The 27,690-nt window shown below is 35.9% G+C and overlaps 2 protein-coding genes and 1 pseudogene across 2 annotated transcripts; all 3 read right to left on the bottom strand.

Moving 5' to 3' along the window:
- Window positions 1–114: 114 nt before the first annotated feature.
- On the bottom strand, window positions 115–9,006 carry LOC112516406 (annotated as a pseudogene).
- A 677-nt stretch (window positions 9,007–9,683) lies between these two features.
- Window positions 9,684–14,258, bottom strand: LOC112516735 (7-dehydrocholesterol reductase). Its single transcript, XM_025123942.1, has 13 exons — window positions 14,040–14,258; window positions 13,364–13,586; window positions 13,141–13,196; window positions 12,337–12,439; window positions 12,188–12,253; window positions 11,731–11,844; window positions 11,327–11,453; window positions 11,146–11,246; window positions 10,799–10,924; window positions 10,354–10,418; window positions 10,187–10,268; window positions 10,031–10,113; window positions 9,684–9,946 (listed from the first exon to the last, which is right to left on the bottom strand). The coding sequence occupies exons 1-13, from the start codon at window positions 14,150–14,152 to the stop codon at window positions 9,880–9,882; spliced, it is 1,326 nt and encodes a 441-aa protein (XP_024979710.1). The 5' UTR covers window positions 14,153–14,258; the 3' UTR covers window positions 9,684–9,879.
- A 4,129-nt stretch (window positions 14,259–18,387) lies between these two features.
- On the bottom strand, window positions 18,388–27,507 carry LOC112516892 (mediator of RNA polymerase II transcription subunit 8). Its single transcript, XM_025124138.1, has 12 exons — window positions 27,228–27,507; window positions 26,967–27,091; window positions 26,637–26,761; window positions 26,095–26,275; window positions 24,940–25,047; window positions 24,781–24,848; window positions 22,953–23,234; window positions 21,786–21,839; window positions 19,851–20,060; window positions 19,412–19,465; window positions 18,762–18,816; window positions 18,388–18,686 (listed from the first exon to the last, which is right to left on the bottom strand). The coding sequence occupies exons 1-12, from the start codon at window positions 27,467–27,469 to the stop codon at window positions 18,493–18,495; spliced, it is 1,698 nt and encodes a 565-aa protein (XP_024979906.1). The 5' UTR covers window positions 27,470–27,507; the 3' UTR covers window positions 18,388–18,492.
- Between the last annotated feature and the right edge of the window lie 183 nt (window positions 27,508–27,690).

The raw sequence follows: 27,690 nt of genomic DNA on the forward strand, positions 1-27,690 counted from the left end.
TGGATTGGTAATGTGCTTGCTTTCACTACATGATCATTTATTAAGTTCTATGATGGATTGGTAAAGAAGAATGTGAATGTAGTATTAACAAATGTACATCCAAATTCCAAACCATACGACCAAAAACATGAACCCTTTACTTATTCCATTCAACACGTAAAAATAATAATAGGTTCGGAGAGTAGTTGTTCGACACAAAATGGCTACATACTGCAGTCTTATTTCCAACTCTCAACAACAAGACACAAAATGCCTGCAGAAATAATAATAATAATTATAGGCAGCTGCTAAAACGACACAAATGATATTCAACAATCATCAACCACCCTCTGAAATAACAAATCAATCAAACAACTAACAACAATCTCATTTCCTTCCTTCCTTCCTTCCGGCACTGGCTCTTGAGATGACAGACAGATGAAAATGTGCTACTCCGTTTCATCTTCAGATCATTTAATTACGCCCATTCTCCATCTACCGAGTTTCATCCTCAAGGTTACGGAAACCAGAAGTAAGATCTTCGTTTAACTTCTTAAATTTCCCAATAAGAACATCCTCCCCTTCAGCTGGATCTTCAAACTTCTGAGACCTGTTATCATTCAATTGCCAGATTAGACCGCTAAACCATCCTCAACATTTAATGGACACAACTTCACGTTCACTTACACTAAGCGGTAAAACAGATCACCCAACCGATGTTTGATCAGCGTGTAAGTGATCTTCTGCCCATCCATGCCCGCTCCTCGCTCCACAGCCTGTAAAGTCAAATTCACCAATTATGTTTTGTATGTGTAAGCTTCCATCCAAATTCACACCTATATAAGTTTGTTCACTCAAGATTCTTTATAAAATGTAAAGATACCTCAAAATATAAATAAAGATACCGAGGACTATAATCATTGCGAAATATTTTTGAAAAAAAAGAAGACATGCAACTATTTTAAGAACATCAACAAAACTAAGATGACAGTCTGAGACCTAAAAGAAGCATAACAAAACCGATGATAGCCCACCTGATTGGCTAAATTATAGAAATGGATAATATTGCGCATCATCCATACAGACTTGTAGAAGGGGCAGAATTTATCATATCTGTCACAACAACAAAATGTCACAATACAAGTTTGAAAAGCATATAGTTAAATAAGTTGGTGCAAGAAAATTGAGGTTACTTACGGTGTGAATGCGTTTTGAGCAAGATAGTCTTCCCTCAAAAGTTTTGCAGTCTCTAAGGTAATTTTATCGGTTTCAGCCAAGGCATCTTTCCCCACAAGCTGAAACAACCACAATATCCTTCAGCAATTAAACCAATCCATAAAGAGCAGTGTATAGTATCTGCTAAAGACAAAAGCTAGCTAATTTTATGTTCATGCTGCCAGAGGTGGATTCCATCATCTGATCCCTTATCAATCAACTTGCAAGATCCAATCGCGTGACCAAAAAAACCGATCCACACGTTCAACTTTGCAAAAAATACTCTCTTCCATCATAAATCAAGGCTTTTTACTGTCTTCTGGATTTTTCAAATTCTTTTACCAACATTTACATCCTTTTTGTGGTTGTCCAACAGGAAATCAACTTCAATTCTACAATTCTTCCATAATGTCCGTTACAATCAACAATCTTAACTAATCAAATGAGTGTAACTCCAATGTGGTACCTAGTTTCACACTTATAGGTAGATATTTTCTGTGTGATCTTTTATATTAATCTATGTCCGGTGAGAATGTCAATGAGAATCCATACAGATCATACATTACTAAGGACATGTATTATTCTACATAGTTCGGACTTCTAAGGTGTGAGCAAAATTCTCATTTGATATCATGAAATCACATCATGAAACTTGATTCCAAATTTAAGCAAACAACATAAAAGTTGGAACAGTGAAAAGCAACAAACCTGGACAATTTCATTCAGATCATCTTCTCTCTGCAGCACCTCACGAGCTTTTGTCCTAATGTCAATGAAATCCGAATCGAACTTCTCATAGAATGATTCCAGAGCCTGAACAAGTAATATTTCGTCAGTAGGAACGAAAATATAATGAGGTGCAAAAGTGAGAACTGATGTATATGTGTACACATTTAATATGCACAGCATACATGGGTTCATATCAACAACGCACCGTTGAGTACTTTGAGTAGGAGATAAGCCAGTTAACTGAAGGAAAATGTTTCCTCTGTGCAAGCTTCTTATCTAAACCCCAGAAAACCTGAGAAAATGTGCAATGCATATGTTAGCAACTTAGCATAGAGAAGATATAACTTTTGAGGCTTTGGGCAATAGCTTATGACAACAAATCATACAACCAGCCAGTACTCCTATTAAAAATTCACCAACAACACAGCTATAAGTAATAATGATTTGCTAGCGAAGGACTAGGTTTACCCAGATGTAGATTTGTTTAATAGATGCAGCAACATAAATATGCCTCGTCATTCAAATTTAAAGAACAAACTGAAAAGATATAACATTTACAACAAATACCTGAACAATGCTGAGAGTAGCGGATGTAACAGGATCAGAGAAATCTCCTCCAGGAGGAGATACAGCACCAACGATTGTGACACTACCGTTACGTTCTGGTCCACCAAGACACTTTACTTTACCAGCACGCTCATAGAAGGATGCCAGACGTGCTGCTAGATAAGCAGGATAACCGCTATCAGCAGGCATTTCTGCCTGAACAAAAGAAGGCAAAAAATTAGTTCCATGACACAACGGCAAAATCTTGCTGCTAGAACAACAGCAAAGCACAACTTGAAGGGCAGGAAAACCTAGAAACAACATTCCAAGATAGAATCAAAATCAACTAAAGCTACTAACGTTTGACAAAGCAAGGGAACACTGGTGAAGTTATTTGATATAGAAAGATCCTTCTTTCTTAAACGAGATCCACAAAAGAACTTTAAAAGGTGAGGAACTAAGGTACCAAACTTTTATATCCAACTTAAATTTGCATTTCAGTACACCTATTTTTACACGTTAATGCCTTATGGCAATAATCATCATAAACATCTTTTCTTCAACAGTTGGTAATTAGAAGAATTCTTCAGTTTTGATCACATAAATTAAAGAATTACAGAAGAGAAAGCTGAGGTTCCCTACTATGACATACAGAGAACAAATATTGTCCTACCAATGGAGAAAAAAATGCACATTCTCAGAAACTGAGATGAGTAGTTTAAAATGTCAAGATCTTGATGCGTACCAGTCGACCAGAAATTTCACGCAATGCTTCTGCCCAACGTGAGGTAGAGTCTGCCATCATACTTACATTGTAGCCCATATCTCTGAAGTATTCGGCTATGGTAATTCCTGAGAGTATAAGTAAAATACAATTAAATTAGAACTTAATGTAGTCTGAGAGACTACTGATCAACTCACTTAGAAGCTTCACACAACTAGAAACCCAAAGCCAATTATCATCCATTTTCCAGTATACAAACTCATGTGTGATATGACAGCCTTCTGCTCATGGCAGAAGAACCAAGAGCCAAAAAGCAAGAAGCAGAAAATTTGTCAAGGTTGGACATTAGATTCAAAACTTATTCTTCAATCCATCCTTCATCTGAAGCACTATCACCGGCACATGTAAAGATATGTCTCATGGAAATAGTTGACACAACAAATACAAGAGCTTTCATGTTTTCTGGTCCAGCTTGCTTTCCATAGAACATCTTTTTGACAAGAAAAACTGCACTGTTACCTGTATAGATTGAAGCCTCACGAGCGGCCACAGGCATGTTTGAAGTGTTAGCAACAAGTGTAGTACGTTTCATGACAGATTCTTCACGGCCGTCAGGCAATGTCATAGTCAATTGGGGAAAATCCATGAGAACCTGCCAAGTTATTATAGAACATCAAAGACAAGCATTCATCAACAACTGAAACAAAAGGAATTATATTCAGTGGGATGTACTTCTGCCATTTCATTTCCTCTCTCTCCACAACCAACATAAACGACAGTGTCCGAATTTGAGTACTGCATGATGACAGGCAAATAGTTAATATGGAAACAATATCAGCATCTAACTATTCAAAATTTCAAATGAGTGACAACCCGCTATACATCAAAGATACCTTGGATAGAGCTTGGCTAATAACAGTTTTCCCACAGCCGAATGCACCAGGAATGGCACATGTCCCACCAAGCACCGAGGGGAAAAGAGCATCAAGAACACRCTAATACATACAATAKATTATTAGRATCACATTAAGAAGCAAATTGACAATGATAGAAAGCCAAAATAAACATAYWYSWTRMWWRARSYRRTKAYWRRKMYSKRYYYWGTRARRRKWRKWKTAYCWKCAKSAAKCWYWGRTKCMACAKGSYTWKSWKTAYSWACARKYSMARWSKKWAYAWKWMMYAMMSAAWGYARKRRMTSWSWARKGCAAKGKRYAWKSMARASYWWSWTAWGKYRMKYWWYRKMWYRRRWWMKWKKWRGRMAWYMTKWRGCWTKGKWWATWTYKKKTYSAMMMYTTRRAAYWMWAKCWMMAAGWCARWGWCMWRYRKAKWAAMAAWWTRYTGWTRKTSRKSAKMSSMCWRGYWCAWWATYWSMMWKYRKCWRWWAMYTWSTMMCAARKSAWYWKWWSYSRAKKYMSWWKASWSWYGTTWGSRWWASRWSRRGTSMWAYMAWMTRMYCAYWTRYMAWRWTTYRWRKRWRRSWAWWTSMWWARASMRWTMHMKYAWWCWAAMSWKASMYMACAMRAMMWWRATKAGYAYMWAATKRYMWKSYYKWMMMWYYAYYYSCAKMAWWTTRYWTYKWYATRKMMCRSCTWWYATRKKYAYATCATAAGAGATGGGATTTAGGCTTAATGAGTCAACCATCTACATTATACAGAAAATAAACTATCTTCTATTCCTCTTATAGAGCTATAGACATCCTAGAACACAACATTGCTGATATCCTACAGATAAGTCATGCATTTCATTCTTAACTATATATATATATATATATATATATCAATGAAGCTAAAATCATCACAAAAACAGTCCTGCTAGATGCCAAATCAGTTACTATACGAACATGATGATAATATTAAAATTTATAAAAGGCATGTTCAAGATGGTAAAAGAAGTTTAATAAAAAAACCTTCAATGAGTATTGACCAGGTGGTGCAACATATGTTATCTTTCCCATGGCATCAGGAGGTAGAGCAATGTGATGTTCCACTAAACTGTTCTCATACACAGTCTGTAGAGAAATGAGAAGAGAAGTTAACAATTTAGGGGAAATAAAGATTCTGGATACAGATGAACAGGCAAAACTTTTTTTAAGTTTGTAAATAATAGGGATGTTATGACTTACAGCATACAGATCTCCACCTGTTACAAGATCTCCCTCGCCTGACATCAGAAAACAGATTGAAATTAATAAAATTTTCATAACAGAAACAGCTTCAGACTTCGGAACATAAGGATCCACAAATTTCTAGAGTTCAGGGGTATATAGAGATTTCATGACCCATCCTTAAGATATTTACAAAAACTGGCACCACCAGGCTACAAACCCACTCGTCAATCAACATAATACAGTATAAACTACTGAAAAGAGGATAATGTATAATCACCTAGTTTTTTAGGCTGGAATTCCCAAAGTATATCCTTGTCGAGAGCTGGGACAGATACACCACGAGGAATGTAGACATCACCTGATCTTTTTGCAATAGTCTTAAGAGGCCTCTGAATCATGGGTTGAGAAATAAAAGAAACTGCGGTTGGTAACTCTTGAAGAAGGAAAAGCAAATATAGCACAAATATGGTTGAAACAAAAATACAGCAAACGGGAGCTTGCAAACCTGAATACCATCAAATATATTCCCCAATATTCCAGGGCCCAACTCCACAGACAGAGGCTGCAAGTTAAACCAGAAATTTAAGCAGAAGTTATTTTCCGAAAGAAGTAAATGCAGAAGTTACTGCAAATAAGATCAAACTATAACAATCAAATACATACCTTGTGTGTCCGCAGAACAGGATCATTCACCATCAGCCCAGCTGTTTCTTCATAAACTGAAATACAATTAACAATTTTGTTCTTAATATTGTGAATATGAAGATGTGCAGAGACAACTCAAAGACATTTGGTGCAAGACAGACACGACAACCACAACAATCTTTTAAACCAAAGTAAAAAAAAAAATTGGGCTTAGATCAATTCCTTAAATATTCCACTCATTCCAATCTTTACCAAGTAATTGCCTTATAAAATTGGCCCCCCCTTACCTCTCCTAAAGTCCTATTACAAATTCCTTCTTCTCAATGGCGAATAACAATCAATGCTGCAGATTACAAAACCATCGAAACAAGTGTTACATCAGTTTCAGTTTCCATGAAGCCATCTCTAACCTTCTCTGGAAACACCCTTATCTTTAACCCTATCCATCTGCATGTATCCATACATCCACCTAAACATCTACATTTCTGCCACACTATTTTTATTATAAATGTATTTCATTCTGCCTCACAAATCGAATTATTAAATTAAAAAAGGCCTCGATGAAATCGCCTACAACTTGCCATTCAACTTTAGTTAGATGTCACGATCCTATAAGACTGCTAACGCTAGTTTCAACGTTAAATATCAAAAGATATCCTAATTAGAGGTCCGTTATCATCCAGCACTTAATTATACATAACATTTGGTAAACAGCCATATTTCATTCATTGAATCATATAGAGGGTTACGGTGGTAATTTTCTGCCAGTCAGTGTTTAACCCAAAACATGGTAAGCAACCATTTTCCAGACAGCATCTACTCCAGACAGCACATACCAAAATTTGTTGGAGGTAAATCCTACAGGGTAAGTGGTACGGTAAGCAGTGGATGCCGGTAAGAAGCAACTGATTTTGCTTGGTAAACACATCGTCTCCTAATGGAGTAAGAGACCCTTATCTGGTAAGAGGCGGTAAGAGAGAAGTAAACACCTCCTAACTTCACTTACAGTTTTCTGGAACATTCTAACCAAAGGGTGAGAAAAGGTTAGAAAGCATAAGAGAGTGTGTGACACAGTCAATGGTTAGTAAGGGTTTGTATCACTCAATGTCAAGAGAAACTTCAAGGATAGAACAAAGTAAAATACCTTGGATTGTAGCAGAATTTCCTTCCAAACGAATAATCTCGCCAATAAGGTTGTCGTGTCCAACACGAACAAGTTCATACATGGCAGCCCCTGCCATTCCATCTGCAATGACAACCGGCCCTGATACCTGCCAGATTCTATAGAACATAAGCTCACGGTTCTTTTGTGGTGTTCTTCAAAAAAGAATAGAGCTTTGTTATCTACAAAGAAGCATATCGCATAAATGATAAATCATGCCCACTCCCCACACTCCAGAAAAGAAAAACAAAGAGCAAATAAATGAAAGAACACAAGTACTTGGGACAAGAGAGTCATTCCCCAGGAAAACTGACAACCTGACACATCAAACAAAGACAATATCATTGCTAAGAGCATCATTAATGATGGGAAAACTATAAACTAGCTCTATATAATTTCCTGCCAAATACCAAGTCAGTGAGCCTATATGTGAGCTCACCTATTGATTATTCAGAGATTTAGTCTATGAAGCTTGTTCTTTTAACACCATATCAATTACTTTTATCTCTCAATGAATAAGACCTTCATTAGAATCTAAGAATTGAGAGATCCTCTCAGTAGAACTTTTTTGGACAACAAAAGCCCTCACTATTTTATCAAAAATTGACATACCCGATAAAATTCCTACAATAAGTAACATGTTGGTACAGCAACATGTTCAGATATATCACCCAGTTAAAGGATCAAAGAACTTTAGTTACTCAGCACTTAACATCTTTATAATTGAGCATCATTAAGAACAACATTCAGCGAAGGCTCTTAATCCGTTGAAAAATTGTCCTAAATGAAATACATACACCCATGTTGCTGTTTATGCCATATCCCAATAATATTATGTACAAAATCTAAAACCAAGAAAATGTCCATGGTACTTTTGTTATAGTTATGACCATTTAATTTAAGCCTTTAGAGGAACCTATCTTCTAGCATTCAACTACGTAAAATAGTGTAACTACTCGAATTGCTTGGAAAAAAGTCATCTTAAACAAGAAAAAAGAATAACAATTGTTACATTAGGTGTTGCAAACAAGTAACAGGCAACCTTCGTAACACAAACCTTTTGCGGTTTGCATTTGACATGTTCAGATTACAGGTTATTTGATCAATTCATAGAATGTTAAGCAAAATAACACAAGTATCCAAGAAACCATAGCAAAGTTTAGTAACCTTTTCGTAGTTACTTTTGCGAACTTGGTGAAGACAATATCTATGATTCTCGTGAGCTTAATCCCAGAGAAAAATCAGAATATTATGATTTTGCTTTTAACCTAAATCACCAGTATAAAAAAAAACAAAAAGGTACCCGATTGACATGTAAAGTGGATTAACAAATAATTTGAAAGCTTTGGTCCTTGGCATAGAGTAAACCACTGAATCGTTAAATCATGTCAGACTTGTACATACATTACGATAATCCAGATGGTGCGCGATTGTATTTTTCTTTTTAAGAATGAAATTAGTGGATGAGGAAACAATCGAATCAAAAACAATGAAGTGTAGTGAGTCATTAGTGGTAGCATCAAGATAGATCAGATCAAAGATCAAAAATTGAAGAGAGTCAATCCATTCCAAACCCAACCCAACAAAATCCAATCTAATCAAATCGAAGATTAATGAATCATCGAGTTTTATAGCGAAGAAGGTACAGGAGAAGAGTGAAAGAAGCAGATCGGAAAGTCTCACCTTGCGAACGTAACCACACTCACTTTCCTTCTCGGAATCTTCAAAGGTGGTCAATCGAGCGCCATAAGCAGACGGCATGTTGAGAGAGAGATGAGGTAGGGTTTGAATAGGATTGGTGCTGCACAGATGCTACCAAGGGGAAGACGTGAATAGTAAGAAGAAGAAGAATGGCGTTTGTGGGGTGGTGGATCAGATCAATCTGTCTTCATCCTCCTCCATCTGTTAATTGGGCTCTTTCGGGGGTACCAATCCTATGCTACGCGGGCGCAGGTATGTACCGGATCTTTGCCCACTAATGCGTGGCCACGTAGGGCATATCTGACGACACTAGATCAAGTTTGACTTGGATTGAGATGTTAAACTTTGTTTTCCTTTCATTATTGTTAGATCAAAAAAAATAAAAAATAAAATATATATATATATATATATATATGTATATTCATATAAACACATGGTATAAAAGAGATATTATTGGAAAAGGTTTATTGTCGACATCTAGTTCGGTACATGCTCGACGGCAATGAGAGCGGAATACCGTGTTGATGCTCTAAGGACGTCATGTAATCGATAAATATTTGAAAACTAAAGTTTGATATCACTGGTGAAGAGGTGTATAGAAAAGAGTTGATTCTACAACTCCAAAAAGTAACAAACGTGTCTGTGGAGTATGAAAAACATAGTATATAGTAAGATGGTTACTAGTGGCAACACACTGTACTTCTTTTTTCTTTATATGTATATGTTCTTCATGTTGCACGACCATTTTTTCTATATTTTGCAACTCTTGACTAGGCCTTTGTTTACAATTGTAGTCACATGATTGATTAGACACTCCAATAGTAATACCTCGATCCAATCAGGTATCTTCGTAAGTGTTGGAAATAGAAGTATTAAGCAACAACCCCACATATGATATAAAACATATATATTTGACATAGAGAGCCTCATTAGGAACTCCAACTTCCCAATGAAGATGGTTTTTTAGCCAACAATTAAAAAGCCTAATAAATATTTCATAACATACTTCAACAATTAAGGTCTCTTGTCAAATACCAACAAGCCAAAATACATCAAACACACATCTCCATCTCAATAGATCCCTGGTATGATCCTATATGGAACCTTGGTACAATATGTCTTCCAATATTTCCCATACCTGCACCCAAAGCATTCCATCGTTATTTCCCATTTCCATCCAAATCAAAACACATCAAATCACATGGATCGAATGTTTGCTTACTTTGAACGACATCTATCATCATCTCTTTTCGCTCGGTCAAACAGTAGGATGGTGAGAAACGCAAAATAGAAGTATGGAAGAAACTGCGAAATCCCAAGACCACATCAAATCAATCGTTCAACCCTTTTTTCTGTAAACTAAACATGCTCAACTTACATGATTGAAAAGAGCCGGTACTGTCCAGAAAAACGCTGCCAAGATTTCAGGTACGTAGTGGAAATGACGAGATAGCCCCCACCTGCAATGAAACAACATCATCTTATCTTATGCCAATAGGAACATCATGATGAAATTGGATCTAGCCACTATTAGATGATACTCACCACCCTGAAGTCAGGAGAAGGCTGCTCTTGGTCTCCCCTGTTGTTGTAGTATATGAAGCAACGATCTGAATACCACATAAATCTTACTATTAATATAAAGAAATAAAAACCATCATTCAGTAAGAATGAATGCGTGTTTGGTTGGTTTTGCCATTAAGTTGTCTGAGATGATTAATTTGTCTATATAGATTGGGAATTTTTTTTTGGAAGGGTTTTTTAATAGACAACAGAAGAGTGTATTTAGTTGGGAGGGGCATGTTTGTACAAAACTTCGCTTTCTGCATAAAGCTTCCCCCTAGAAGCTCTACTGAGTAAGCCACATTTTATATTATTAAGCCACTACCAAACAGTCATGTATAGATAACCGAATAAGTTGCGAGTCCCATTAAGCTCATCAAGCGGCTTACAAACAGACCCTAACTTTTAATAGATGTCCACAATTTACCTTGCTTGGAGCTTTCCCCCAAACCAAGCACTTGCCATTTGTTCTACGGAATTCTTGCCTTTGTCGATCACAGTCATAATTGATGTATATGCACAGAATGCCTGCTATTAAAATGGAAATGGCAAGCTGTACAAAATGAAAATAAGAAAAATTAGAAAAAAAGAACCAAATCCATGGGGAACAGAGAAAGGAGTCGGGAAGACCATTGGAGTGAATTGTGAATTGCTCATTAAAGAATCTAAGTTTCTAGCATAGCGCACAGTAAAAGATGATCTTTTCTTCCACAAAGCCAAATGGTTCAGAATTTCCATTTATAAAGAAACAAATAGTTTGAAAGCAAAAAGCACCTGGATTCCAAGATTAACGGGATGGTTGACAAGGTACATGCCAGGGGAAGTATATATCGAAGGAACCCAAACCAAGCATCCCCAGCAGATATAAAATCCCGCTGCCAAAATTGATACAGATTTTAGAACATCTTACAACTCGGAAACCACAATACAAAAAAGATGACAGTAATATATATACCTCGATCATGTGCAATATCCATTGTGTTCCAGTACCCAGCCTCCCACCAAAAGAATTTTGTGATGTAAACCAACATCAACACAGTATTTACAAGCATAGAATCTGCCACTTTCCCATTTGTTTCATACTGGATTAAGATAATGCAAGATGGTATTGTGTCAAATCATGTGGTACGAAGTCGGACTAAATTGGAAACATTGGGCATCCGTCAAACGGACTCTCTCTTTCTTGAACAAGCACGGCCATTCGTTCTTATGGTACAATATCTACTTTAATAAACACGCAAATCCTACTACCAATGAAACAAATTGGGTAGTAGTATTCTTACTTGTAATCTGAAAAAAATCCATAGAATGCAACTAAAGAATTTAAGGTGTTCAAATTACTGGTCATGAACTGCATACCTGCTTTATGGCATAGGTCACAGCGAGAACAGCCCAAGACATCATCCCAAATCTGCAATTTGTGAAAACTTTGATATCGAAATTCATGCCAATTCGAGGATAGAGTTCCATGCCCTATGAGATCAACAAGTATAAGATATACTGAGAACAACATTTGCTTGAGCAAAGATAAATTAGGGTCAAACTTGACTATATGTATCTCCCATGATGATAAAGTAGAAGACTTCATTTCTGTTCAGTTAGATCAAACAGGTTGAGAAAACTTCCAAACCCATGTGGAAAAACGTAAGCGACTACAAGCACAAGAACATTTTGGCCCAATTATGAGACCAAACTAGTGTCAGGTCCCTTTCACCACTCTCAAATTCTTGGTACATCTCTTGATATTGATTCATATAAACAGAATGACTTATGTTTGCATGTTAAGAATAAGATACAGCAAACTCAAGATGCTCACCCAATAGAAATCGAATATTATGTTTCCTGATGAACCAGAATCAGTGGAAGAAGGTGCCAGATGACCCTGTATATTAGAGGACACATTTGTCAGAAAAAATAGAAACAGTATGATAATGTTACATAATTTAGCTCCATACTGATCCTCACCTTTATGTATAAGAGTACACAGAAGACAAAGCTTCCAAAAATGAGCGCAGAATATATTTCTCCCAAATGATCATAAACAACTGTTGGATTAAATATCCCAAACCTGAAATTTAACAAAAATATGCAGCTGTTGGGTTAAAGATCCCGACTTGACCTTAAGTAAAAGAAAAGATTGTTGCCAAGATTCAGTTGGGAAACAGGTATAAAGCCACAACAACCAACTATCATCGTGGGTTGGACCAAAAAGGTTAAAGCAGGAAAACCTGCCTGCATAATCGCTTAGGTCCATTCCAGAAATGTCATACATCATGTGAACTTTCATATTGAGCAATAAAGGGGAAAGTTGATCTAAGAATCGATTGGTGTGTGTTTCTGTGAGTGAACAGCAAGATGTAGAAATGAATCTATCCAACATACATTAATTAGCTGCAGACTGCAAGGTTATTCTGAGTGGTTGTTTGGTTGGCTTTCCATTAAGTCTTGTATGGATAAAGCTATCTCTATAGATTGGGAAGGTTTTTGTTTCGAGGGTTTTTTCACAAATGGAATGAGTGTGTTTTTTAAGTGGGAGGAACAGGTTTGGAAAATGAAAAAACTTGGCTTTCTGCATAAAGCTCTCCCCTAGAAGCTTACTGAATAAGCAACTTCATATGTCATTAAGCCACTACCAAACAGTCATCTATAGCTGACCAAATAAGATGTGAGTCCCATTAGGCTCATTTAGCTGCTAACGAACAGACCCTTAGACTCTCTAAGTCTAGCTTTATTGGAAATCATAACAAGAAAAGTACATGCATTCCTTACCACCAAAGGCTAATATATGTAATCAGTGTCACCACATATGCTGCCACACCATTAGCCTGCAACAAGAACATAAACACCAAATATTCTTAACACATTTGGAGGTCGAATTTGATGCTAATAAGCTGTCAATCAAAATCCAGTGAATGGTTTGAAGCAATAAGCAAACACACTGCAACTCAATACCAACTCAACATTTTAGTGTCGATTTTTTTCAGTTTGGTACCTTATAAACAGGCTTATTGCCAGTAGGAGATATTGGCCCCTCAACTCTTCTCCCGGGTAACCAGAGCTGGAGTGCAGCTTCAAAAAGGGCATAACAACCAATAATCTTCCATGCAATAGCAGTAGGTTTAGGCCATATGTTGACAAATCCCTCAAACCCATTCTCCTTGAGATAATTGAATGTGTTTAGTAGAGAACCATCAAGATATACCATTGTGTACCATCTGCAAACAGAAACAAAAACTTTAGTGAAAATCTCCATGGCGGACTTATTTAGGTTTCCATCTTTATCAAAGTAGCATCTTAGATGGAAAAAGAAGACTTAAAAATATCATTAAACTATGCAAATTGGATGATGCATGATCTCATAAGTACATGCAAACAGAGGGATCCCAAAAGACAAGATCCAGATGCATATTCCTTCATTTAGTAGGGAGCTGTGGATTTGAATCAAAACCAGTGAACAAAACAAATAAGAATTTGAAGAATTGTGAAAGGATCTGCAAATAATTACGACATGCACTTCATATAGTGTGTTTGCGTTTATATATGCATGAATCAATCCATGGTGCATCAGCATAAGATGCAAAAGAACAAAAATCTGATCCGAGAAATAGTAAAGAAAAAGGAAATCTCGATGGAATCAAGAGAAAAAAGTTGAAAGATCGAAAACTTACAGGAGGATGACAAAAGGAGGGCAGGTGGAGAGAAGAGTGATGACGGAAAAGTAAGTGAGAATGGGAGAATGGACCATCTCCTTCTTCTTCGAATCTGGTTCTGCAACGCCCATTTTTGATTTCTTCAGACAGTAGAATGGGAGTGGAGAAGATGAATGTGGAGGCGAAGACCCGCTGGAACGACTTGACTTCTTAAACTTCAATTTTGATCAGTGGTTCTTAGTGGCGTTTGGTACTTGGCTTCTTAAACTTCAATTTTGGTCGTTGATTCTTGATGAAATTTGTTAAATCAATTTTACTTTGAATGGAATATTATTATAGAAACTGTTTGGTTGGTATACTTTGAAATGAAATATGTTAAAAGAATTGGAATCTATCTATTTGGTTTAAATATAACCACAAGCCAAACGACGTTACTAAATCAACGGTGGTTCGAATCGGTGGTGGTCCTCGGTGGTTCAGATGGCAGTGGTCGGTAAAGGTTTAGATCCATGGTGGATCAGATCGGTGGTGGTTTAGATCGGCGGTGGTCGACGATGATTCAAATTGACGGTGGTCGAAGGTGGTCGACAATGATCATATTGCGTTTTATGAGATTAGGGTATATTGAGTTAAGGGCATATTTGGTATTATGAAAATAGAGAATTTCATTTCATCAAAATACCATGTAGTTCTTAAGAAATGTTAAATTCCTTTATTTGTGAAATTTGTAAGATTTTAAAGATTTCTTTCGTGAAAAAAATGAACCAAACGAGTGAATGAAATTTGATCAATGGTATTCAACATTCCAAATCCATCATATTGCTTTAGAATCTGCGAACCATACGTTCCTTAATGATTTCTTTGAAAATAGGATTTATACTTTAACAAGTTAAAAAAGTCATCCCTCGTGTTTGAATTTTATTTTGAAAATGAGACAAAAGGGTTGTTTATCAAACGATTATTCCAGTAAAATTCAATATTTATCACTTACGGTATCATATCTAACAATTTACCCGGTAAGCATTAATCGTGATAAGAGTTATCGCTCTCATTTACTGGGCAAGATTCTCGATCGTTATCACATTCATCCGATAAAGTAACGTGACCCCTAACTCGATTTATTAATGTCCATTAAAGCTAGACATCACATGTATGTGTTTTCCTTTTTCTTAGGAAAAGTAGAGTTTTACTCCATTTATTACACCAAATAATTGCTATTTCTTTAAATAAACAAATGTAATAGTATTAATGTTTGTATTCAATGCGATTATAGATTTTTAGTGATAATATTTATTCCTTTTAAGAAAGCAATTATTAGCGTACAAGGATTTATATCAAAGGGTGAGGAAATATCCATCTCTCTTTATCATAAATTTATCTCTTTCTATCCTTTAGATCAAAGTTAACTAATAAATTTTTTTTATTTTAAAAAAATTATAAAAAAATTTATGTTTTATAATTTTTTTCAACATTGTTTTCTAATTTATGTTTTATAATAAATTTTTACGAACTAACTATTTCTAAATTAATTCAAATAACTATAAAAAATTATTTTTAATTTTTATAATTGTATTGTTAATGTTTTAATTAATTAATAATATATATATATATTTTAAATAAATATTTAAAGCTACAAAGATAAAATAATTTAATGCAAAAAATATCATCAAAATAAGTTAATTGATAAATCAACAAATAAAGTATAAAGATTCTGAAAATATTACAACTCAATCAAATAAAATAAATTTCGTAATACGATTACTATATAACAGTTGTTTGTACTTATTTATTCGGGTCATGTACGGGGTAGTCCATGCGGTTGCGCAATCATATTTGAAACGAAACCAAATTTGACACGATAAAATACATCGGATGCCCTTCTACCAAAGATATTTTGACGTAATGATTACCGTAAACGTACCCAATTGTAAAAACAACATGTTCATACTATGGCGGAAGACTAGATCGAAGTGGGAAGAATGCAGGGACGGGCCCAGAAAAATTTTCAAACGGTGGCACCATATAATTAATATAGTATAATATACATCTAAAAATAATTATAAAAAATATGGTTTATAGTACCGATAGGGCTGTAAACGAACCGAACCGAACCTTCAGCGAACCGTTCGTGAACCGTTCGGTGGGAAGTTCGTTTATTTAATAAATGAACGAACATGAACTATTTTTTTGTTCGTTTAGTTAAACGAACGAACATGAACAAGGGTCTCATTCGTTCATTTACCGTTCGTTTATATTCGTTTGTTTATGTTCGTTTATATATTAAGTTTAATATATTATCTTTTATTTATTTACTTTGAATTCAAATAATATTCATTTATGTTCGTTTAGTCCGTTCGTTTATGTTCGTTCGTTTAGCATGTTTACGAACGAACATAAATGAACACACCTTATTTCTAAACGAACGAACACGAACACACAGATTTTCGTTCGTTTACCGTTCGTGTTCGTTCGTTTATTCGGTTAAGTTAAACGAATGAACATGAACAAGCCTCCGTTCGTGTTCGTTCGGTTCGTTTACAGCCCTAAGTACCGATAAACAACTCCTAAACTTGTATCTGACGCGTCTTTATCTTTTGAAAACGGTCAATATATACCCAAAAATAATTACAAAAAGTATGGTTTTGGTTATTTGGGCTTTGTTTTGTTTGGTTTTAGTTGCACCATTTGGATTTAAGGGAAATACGGTAGCACCTTCTAAAACGATACGGTAGCACCGTTAACAAACCTAAATTTTTTACCCTTCGACGGCGAAATAATACGGTGGCACGTGCCACCCATGCCACCACATCAGGTCCGCCCATGGAAGAATGTCAGACTACCTATAATTGTTAAAGAATGTAGTATCACATCATATCTTAAAGCAATCAACAAGCCCGTTTCAAAAACATCTATCCAACGCTCATTTGGTGCAAATGAGTCTAGCTCAAAGAAGTTCAAAGAGTTATAAAGTCGATGTCATAGTTCAATGTCATACAACTCAAGATATTTTATCTTGTACATGTTTAACTCTTCCATTAAATCATATCGAATAGATGGTCATTCATCTTCATGGCGGCTGGACAACTATGTCTATGAGGTTCTTGAGTTGGTGGGTTGACACGACTTTTTTTGACAACCTTACTCTTCAATGAGGGATGACCACGAGTTATTGTATGAACAGTCGATTCACAAATACGAGTTGTCCAAGGCGCGATTATCTCCCTTATTTTTCTTATAAAATTGGACTTCATTGATCTCAACTGTTTTTTGAATTTCTCAGTAAACATTTGCACTTCATCATCACAACAAATATCACCATCTTCCACGGATATACACGGTGATAAATCAAGTTTCCTCAAAAATCCGTCAATCGATTCAAGTGGAATAGACTGGCCTCCATTGAAATAATATGTTTGTTCATGTGCACATGGTAACACGTAACATGTACGCAATTTGACATTTATAGTTTCCTGAAACTAAGCCAAGATCTTTTGACCGCTCAAATTATTTGAAGATTAACTTCAACGCATGCAATGAAACAAAACCATGTAGCTTGGTGGAAGTGTGGTTTGTTATATCGATGTTTGACGATATTTTTGCTCTGTTGTAAGCTTGCTTTGATTGACCTCTAAGCTTATGTTTTCAAAATTTATTTTCTATATATTTTTATTATAACAATATTGTTTTTTTATAAAAAAAACATAATACACTTTAAAATAACTTATATTTGAATTTTTAATTAAAAATGACGAATTATTATCTGAATTTTTAGAAATTGTTGAAAACTGATGAAATTATTATTTGAATATTCAAAAATTTAAATAAGAATTGATTAGTTACTTTTTAAGTTTTAAAGTCTCAAAAAAATGATGGATTATTTTTTGAATTTTTAAAGTTGTAGAATGATTAATGATATATTCTATGAAAATATAGATAAAATGAAAATTAAGAATTTACATATAAATTTTTAAAGTTTCTATTCGATTTTCATAAAGACAAACCATACGACTATATACATATGGTTAAAACTTATAAAATTATAAAATAAATGATATATTATTTACAGAAAATAGCTAATTAGCAGTAAGCTAAAGGCAAGAATTAGCTTAAGGTCTAATTTATTATTATTAAGTTACGGATTTTTTATACTTTTGTTATGTTATTTACTGATTTTACCCATTAAAAAAATTTAGGATGTTAAAGTTCTTAGATTATATTTATTCATATTTTAAAGCCTCAAACTAGATAGGTCAAACGAGTCCACATTTTTTTGGTCTGGTTTGGTCAGTTGATGCCAAACCGCGGCTCGCAGTTTGGTTTGTTTAAATGGGGTTTAGACATTTGAAATCATTAAAATATAGATTATTTTCTAATCACCAGAAAGAAACTTTAGTTACAATCACATAATTGTTATGTAAAAAACAAAGAAACAAACAAAATTCAAATTGTACAACAGAAGTCAGGCCTAGGATCACTGTTGGTTTTGTCTATGTTGTTGGAAGTTATTATGGTTCTGTTGTGGGTTCTGCTGCATGGGTACCATACCAGGTTGTAGATTCTGGGTGTTTTGTTGCATGTTTCCAAAACCACCTTGTTGCTGCTGCTGCTGCTGCTGCTGTTGTATAGGCAACATGGTAGTAGGATTGGCTGCTCCCATGTTGAACACTGTCGAACAAAAATGATTATCAAACAAGCTACCAACAAGATTATATGCAAACTTGAAAGAAGGATTAAATGTACCCTGATCGTTAAGATTTTGGGAACCAAGAGTGCGGTTGGCACCAGATAATCCAAACTGCCATTCATAAACAAAAACAAGACCATTAGAAAACACAGAATACAACTTGGTAGATTATGTAATTGAAAACGAGCAAGAGAAGCTCATATAAGCAAAATACGATTGAATGGAAAAGCTATCTAGGAGATCTCTACAAGACCATGCTACCAAGGTCGAGAAATTAAAAGAGGGTATTTTAAAATGATGGGGATCAAGATGAGGATCTGAAGCAAGTTTGCAGAACGGAAAAAATGCTTCCAATTATCATGATCAACTCGAATAGGGAAATTGACCAAAATAGCCAATCTCCCCAACCAACTTCACTTCTTAGCCACTTTTTCAATTGAATTTCCATTTTAGCCAAAGCGTAAACTCGATTTTCAGATTAAAAAAAGAAAAAAGTTTTTTTGCGCAAGAATTCAAATTTTTACGTAGGGATTTTTTTTTGTTTCTTTTCCTAGAAATCAATCTTTATGCAAATGCGTGAAGACCGGCTATTTGTGAAGATGGTTTGAAGAGCGACTAAAAAGTGAATTTGGTTGATGGCATTGGCTATTTCAGTCAATCTCCCATGCAAATATAACCAGGCAGTGGAAGCTATGAAGAAGCTAACCTGCATCCGAGGCAGAAGTGATTGTGATGGCATCATAGCCGTCATATTCGAAATCTGACATTGGACAATAGCGACAGTTATATTGGGATAATGTACTTAAGCCATTAGAAAGCTAACACGACAACATACATCATGATATTGTTACTCTCCTGAGGTGCTATTTAGATTTTGTTTGTTTTTGGTGAGGGTGGTTGGAGGGCAGATTGCTAAACAACTTGTGAAACAAAAAACTCGGGAATTGTATCAATAGACACCAAGATTTGTGTTTAACAAGTAGCATTAGATGATTATCTTTCTAAGAGTAGTACAAAGGGTGGGGCCTTGTTTCATAAAAAATGATGAGAATTGACGGATGATATTCATAAAAGGTCGAGAACAATCCTCAAACACCCATAGTGAAAAGCAAAAGATTAAACAAAATGTGAAACTAATAACTGACCATCTGGTTATTTGGTGTAGCCTGTGCAGCATTAAACAGAGCACTATTGGCAGTGCTAGACATCTGGTTCAAATGACGAGTCAGCTGGTTTCCTTGGTTCAATTGACTTTGTGCAATGCCATGCTGAATAGCTCCAGATGGTAGCTGTCTGCCCTGGAATTGCTGGGCCCCCAACGACTGAGAAAATTGCATTTGATTTTGACCATGTAGCTGAGAAGAAAGAATGATAATTACAGTAAGAATAAATTAAGTTACCATTTAAACATGCAAGTGATGTGCTGGGGAGAAAACTAGAAATCAATACAGGGGGAAAGCGAAGCTCGATACTATGCTTACATTCGCTAAATCATATTAGAACCCAAACACTTATTTAACAAAAACAATGATTGGATAACAAAATAGCTTATGTTAGAAAGGCAAGATTCTCTCCCTAATCTTAATCTAAATCCAACGGTTTCTCCTCAAATTAAGCATAACTCCTAATTAATAAAGAATATAATTGGCTAAAGAAATTGCATAATTGCCTTTCCTTGGCTAATTACCAAGGAATGGATATTATTTCTTTAGTAATTAGCATGATTGTCATTAATTAATCATCCTGGTATGCCCAGAATAAGTAATCATGCTATTATGCCCCAAGAAATTGTTATAAGCAAAATGAATTGTTGTAGGCATGAAAATGGAACCAGTCAGAACTCCAAAAAGAAGTGGAACATTCAAACTTCTGGAACATGGATAGCATCATTCCATCCATACTATCTTACCTTAAGCTAAGTGCTTTGATGTATATCAATCCCTCAAATCTCTCTTGGCTAATCTGTAGCATCATAAGTACTGCAAAATTCTATTGAGCAATCTTCAATGTTGTATTGTTCTTACTGCTTATTCTCTTTTCAGCCTAAGTCGTCTGAAAACAGAATACCAACCTTTTTGAAATAAGTTATCAATCCAAGTCAAGATGGAAACTCACATGCATAAAGCACAACTTTTACCCGTGGAATACGATACTTGTTTCTTACCATTTTACTACCGGTTAAATATGATAGAACAAGAGTTCATGCCTGTACTGTTGTGTGAACTTATTACTAACTTTTCTGTGCATACAAAAGTGTTTTAGCTTTTAAACCTACTAAACAAGTTTTTGATGTCGTTGTCAGGGATTGAACATGGATCATCCACGTGACAGGTGGGAATACTTACCACTATACTACAAGGAAAAGATTCTTAGACCTCAAGACGTAGTATAGTGGTAAGTATTTCCGCCTATCACGCGGGTGACCCGGATTTGATTTCTGGTAATAGTGCCAAAAACTAGTTCACGAGATTCTTAGACCTCAGGATGTTTGTATATGCACAAAAAACAGCAACAAGTTAAGCAAGTATACACTCTCTTGTGTTATAGTCTTTAACAAGTCGTAAAATAGTAAGGAACCAAGTATCATTTTCCACATGGAAATGTTTGGTCTACGTGTGTAAGTTCTAAGTCTTGACTTAGATTGATAGCTTATTTCAAATAGGTAGCCTTTCTAATTTTTGATAGCTTAGGTTGAAAAGAGAACAACCGTAGAGATAAACTCAACTAAATAGCACCGATCTTGCAGCATTACTAACAACTTCCGCCAGGATAGCAACAACCGATTACACTCTTCCGAGTTATATCACACTTTTGATCATTGAACAGCTTATATTTAAACATGGAGTGTCGACCTGGGTGATAAATGCATGATTGAAGTGTATGCAAAGAACCTACGTTCCTACAAGATCGCAAAGAGTCCTTCCAAACATCGAGATGAACACATGTAACTATTATGTTACAAGACACAGATTTGTTTTAATAGCCTATATACTTATGTGGCTGTGTAATTTACTAGAAATGTTGTACATGAATGAACAAATGTAATAAAAAATATTAACCGAAAGACATAATATTCTCACCTGATATTTCTGTTGAGCCTGACCCTGCAAATCATGCAATTGTGACAACTGGTTCTGCGTGTATCAAATGATTACATTATAGCTATATATATATATACAGTTAAATCTATCTAGTGTAACTCCTCAAGTCAAAGATACATAATTCACATAATTCTAACGGCAACCGGAAGCCAATGGTCTTTACAATGCTAGCCTCAGTGAGAAGAATTTAAAGGAATGACTTACAAGTAGCCCCAAGTTGTATTCCATGCATAGAGTCCATTGGGTATCACTCTTTCAACAATTTTCCAAATACTAACTATGATAAATGCTGATTTTCGTTTCTTGAGAGAAGTGCAACTTACAAGTTACATCTAAGAAAGAGATTTCGGACTTAGAAATCATGTCCTGGTATGTATGGATGAGATAAAGATTCATAGGTTAAGTAGATAGGAGCTCATATTTGTTTTTGTACACAAAAGCATGATATGATTCAATTCAACTGTACAGACAGTATATGATACAAAAAAAAATGATGCAACGTCTCCAATGCAGCGATTCCTGATCATACTCATGGTTTTAAAAATCGTTTGAGGCTTACGCCTCGAGGAGAGGCGACCCAAAAACACACCTGACACGGCGCCTTTTGGACCCTGGACAAGGCCTACACCTTGGTTCAATGAGGCGTGAGGGGGTGTCGAGGCGTATGCCTCGGATGATATGCTTTGGTAATGGTTTTTTGGCTTTTTATAAGTTTTATGGCAGAAATAGGACTTCTCTTTATAGTGTGTTATTTTTTATTTTAAAAACCTAAAAGTCAAAGCCCAATGGCTCCAATGTGTACTTTTAATATTTTAAAACACAAAAAGCTAGTACTTTCTCCTCTCAATCAAAAAGTGTGGTTTCACTTTGACCCTTCCTCTTCCTCCTAGCAAACCAATTTTTCCACACCCTCTCAGCCTATCTCACAGTTTCACTCTTTCCTCTGTCAAGAACCACTGAACCAACGTCTCTTAGTAATTTAATATTATATGTATGTTTTATATAAATGTATATATATTTTTGTAGTATATATACATATTTTGGTGTGTATACATTTCCCCCTTGGGGCTTACGCTTCGGACCACCTCGAGGCCCGATTCCGCCTTTTAAAACCTTGATCATACAAATTGAATAGTGTAACAATACCTGCCCTAGCCCAGTCATCGGAGATTGCCTAAGCTGCTGAGCGAGGATTTGCTGCTGATGCTGTGGTAACTGCATCAACCTCTGCCTTTGTTGTTGGTGCTGTTGCTGCTGGTGTTGTTGCTGAGTTTGTTGTTGCGGAGAAGGTGTATTCATCATGTTTGTGGCAGACCTAGGTGAGTTTGCATATGGCAGCGGAGATGTTGTTGTGTTATCGAAGGATGATGCCCCAGTGGCACCAGAAGGGGAAGCAGCTGGTCTTCCTACGAGTTGTCCACCAGAAGCCTATTTTATAATTATCATGTACAACACCAAGACAAAATTGTTAAATGGAAATGGAACTGAATGAGAAAAGATGCAAGTGCAAAGATCATCTCTTGAAAATGAATGCTGAATGTTGAAACCAATCAGCATCAGAAAGACAGAAACAGACATATATTACAAGGAAAAATGATGATACCAGAATATTTTTATAACATGTTGTTTGCTATAGTGGGAAAAGATTGGCAGGGGAAGGAGTAGAGATGATGGACCTTATTGGTGAAGAAACAAAGAATGATAATAAAGAAAGCATACACCTCCTAAAAATATGTGAAACCCCATCAGATTAAGAGCCCTTGAGGAGAGAAGGGAGGTTCCAACATCTATAGAGGAGAAATGGTCCAAGTCTAGCCGATGTGGGACTCCAACACATCCCTTTCAAAGGAGGCTAGACGGGCACTGATTGTGTGAAAGGGTCAAGAGGGGGCTATATAAATATTGATTGCCAAAAGTGTCGAGTCCCTAGAGAGGTAGACCTTGGCTCAGATACCATGTGAGAATATGTGGAACCCAATCAGATTACTCTCCAAAAGAGTCCTTGAGGAGAGAAGGGAGGTTCCAACGTATACAGAGGAGAAATGGTCCAAGTCTAGACATTGTGGGACTCCAAGACACCTGCTTGAGCTCTGGCTGTATCAAGATTTAGACAGGGATAATAGCTTCCTAAGGTCATTATATCAATCAAATAAGGCAGCTTAAAATGCTAGAAGCTTGGTACTCTACTATTACATTTTCTGTATGATCTCAATAGTAACATATTAAACAAAGTCTTCAGGAAAAATATGGTGAATAGAAACTAAACCATTGGCGGAAGAGAAGAAGATGCTCTTCAAGAACCATCATAGAATCGCAGTGGAAACTTAGTGAAGTCTAACTGTCTAAGCACATATGAGAGCTAGAGTTGAACAGTGATGAAGTCAGGATATATCCCTTGGAAGCACTCAAAGGCCTGCTGAAAGAAGTTGAAGGCTGAGAAAGATAGATCAGATATCAAGAGAAATGATGATATAACCAACTACAAGCACATTGGCAAGAACCTTATATCACGATATAAATTCCCTTGTTCCAATATGCAATGATGGAAAATAAATAACATCTCTTACATAAGCTGTTTGTCTCAACCTCTAAAGTCTAGGAACTTATGTCAGTACCCTTTTGAGCCGAGTAAAGTTCCTGTGACCATAATCACAATCTAATTGCTGAAAGTTTTTGAAGCCTACAAAGGAGGGAGCATTGCAAATTTACAATTCAACGTTGAGATGCCTTATAGTTTTTGTTAAATGAGTTGTTGAAAGAAAATCCTGATGTGAATAATTTCAAACAGAAAAAGAACAAAGAAAATCATACCCATAACAAGGAGATGAAAGCATGAATGACACATAAAAGTAAGAAAGAAATTAGAAATAGAACTAAATTGCAAACCAGCTCTACTTATGAATTTATTTGGACATGGCAAATGGTAACGAAACTTTCTTCCCTCAATGACATTAGGAATTTAGGATTATCTAACCTGCAACAACGTTCCTTGGTTGTTTACAGCATTTGAAGACATGGGAGGAGTATTCTTCAGGTACATTCCTGTTAAAAGAAACAACACCTTATTGTCAAGAGGATGGACGCTCGATAGTACCCTACAGCTTTATCAATCCTTTGTTTTTGAAGTGCATACCAGATGACTCAGAAATAGTCTGGACACTGTCACCTACTGGGAGCACATCCACCAGATGAGCAGGAAGTGCTGATGTGATCTGTCTTTGGTCCATGGGTATACGCAAGCCTACAAGAAGAATAAATTATGGGATCTCAAACCAACAATCCTGATCGAGGGCCGGATGAAAAATGGAAGCACTTGCAACTTTATAGTTTACAACAACTAGATATGACTTTCTTTCTCTCACATTTTATTATTGTAAAAAAAAAGATCATCATAAATCATAGAAGTACAAGCACAAGAATGACAAGTAGCTCCTTCACATGATTTATTATTCTAAAAGCTCCTTTTTCATGTGGGTAGTAGTTATTATTGATATATCTATTTAACGTGAGTTATTGTCATAAAAATAACCATTCTAGCCATCCAACGTGTAAGGATTATGTAGCACAAATGCTGGGATGAGTTTTCTAACCAAGTGAGCTTAATAAAGTCCTCTTCACAAGGCACCTAACAAGTACGAAACCATGCTCAATTAGTGCAAAGTTTCTCATACAATTCCATGCATATTTATGCAGCATCATCCTCTTTCAGACATCATGAAGCTCATCTCTTTTTACTTTGTGATTGTATAAATGGAAAATATTTAGTTATGTTCCCTAAACTACTACATAATCAAAATTCTTTAAGTGCTTAGATTAATCAGTGACTTAACTCCAACCCAAAACTATGCAACTGTGCTCTAAATCTTCAGGAGAGTGGCATACCACAAAATTATTAACTGAAGATTCATCAAGTCAGAATAGGAACAAATTATTCACGAATAATACAATTTGGCATGGGCGTTAACGTAGAGAGTTCGAATGAGTGAGGCGTGTTCTATATCTCAACTAATCATATCAATGTGTTGGTTAAGTCACAACTCAAATGTAGGTTATCTCACATAAGAACACCAATCTGCAACATTCTAAAGCGTTGATGAGTCAAACCTGTCTTAGGATATTAAACTCAATGACCACCAATTCAGGTGCAACAGAAGAAATAATGCCATAAGAGTCTCAAGTCGCATATTACAATTGAGAGAACGCAGGAACTTGAGGAGCGGTAAAGAGATGAATGAAAGCATTAATTGCTATAGGAAAAATTATCAGGAGTAGCACTCTAAAGGAACACCTTGTCCATGATTAACAGCATGTCTCAATAAATTTTCCTGTTCCTGAATCTTTGCAGCTTGTGCCTTATCTAAAGTCAGGATATTCGTGGGCCCCTGTCGAGTGCCAAAGTAGGTTTTCCGAGTATCAGCAATGACTTTTTCAGCACTTTCACAAGCTGCTCCGATCATGTCAATTCTAGCCTGCAAAAGACATAATGGTGCATATGAAAGGTTATAGGAAATAGAAGGTGATCGCATTTATGCAGCAACACCATATATATATATATATATATATATATATATATATATATATATAGGGTTGGGTTCTCGTGAGAATGAAAGTTATGATGAGAAGGGATCTCCACCATTGGATCAATCCAAATTGAAGATCACCAAGATGAGATGTACCGAGATGCATTGGATCAATTCTTGTATCAAGCATAATTCATAGGGTGGGAGTGATATTAAAAGTGATCAAGGGTCTGGATCCCTTCTTACCATTCTCACCTTGACTCCTATTCTCACACGATCCTTTGTGTGTGTGTGTGTGTATATATATTACCTTTAACTTTTCAATCTGTGAGGGTACAGACAGATTCTGCATTGCATAGAGTAACTGCTCTCGCTTGGAATTGTCATCCGCTTCTATCTCAGGCAATAGTTTTGATGAAATCATAACAGGCAAAACTACAATGGAAGTAGAAATCATTAATTTCATCTTCAATTTCGATACTATACAAAGTTTCACTACTATGCCACCGAGGATCCTGGGATATAAAAGCATTTTGACATTATATTCAGGAGATCAATCCAGATTCTCAGGCATAAGATTATATTTAAAGATGCAAAGAATGGGCAAGATTATGCTGGTTTATGAAACATAAATTCTTACTGGCAGCATTTTCAGCATTGACATTCTTTGGATGAACAACAAAAGCCTTTGAAACCTTCTTAATATCTTCGACAATGTTATAGAGCTCAAGGTTTACCATAGAAAATTGACCTAGTACATCTTGCCTGGTGCACCCAAAGAAAAGGTCAGCAAATTTTAGTTTAAAATTCAAAAGATGTGGGGCTTTGAAGCTTTGTTAGATTCGAAGAAGAGGTTATAATGTGGGAATTCAATTGAAGATGTGTAATCGGAGAAACTAACCATTTGGGTACGGAATTGGTGCGGGCAATGAGATCGAAATCTTCAAGGATGCGAGAGATGGCTTTAAAGAGGCTGATGGCTCTAGTCTTGACGGATTCTAGGTTGAGCTGCTGTTGTACGGCAGGGTTGAGCCTCTCCACAACCTTGGCCGGGGGTGGTTGTTCTGGTTGCTGTTGCTGTTGCTGTTGCTGTTGCTGTTGCTGTTGCGGCTGGGATTGGCCTACTCCCAAGGGACCATCCATTGCAGAATGCGCTTAGAGCTCTGGAATCTGGATTGTGTTTGAACGAGAAAGAGATGATGAAGAAACAATATAAGCATTAGTATTTAATATTCCACTTTCTAGATTTATATTAACATATGATTAAAAATGGTTACAACTAATAATTTTTTCTTAAGATTGAAATTGAGAAGAAGCCGAATACAAAATTATAATTAGGGTTACCAAAAACAATGTTGGGTTTG

The sequence above is a fragment of the Cynara cardunculus genome (assembly GCF_001531365.2).
Source record: "Cynara cardunculus var. scolymus isolate 2C chromosome LG 8, CcrdV1, whole genome shotgun sequence".
Taxonomy (NCBI): Eukaryota; Viridiplantae; Streptophyta; class Magnoliopsida; order Asterales; family Asteraceae; genus Cynara; species Cynara cardunculus.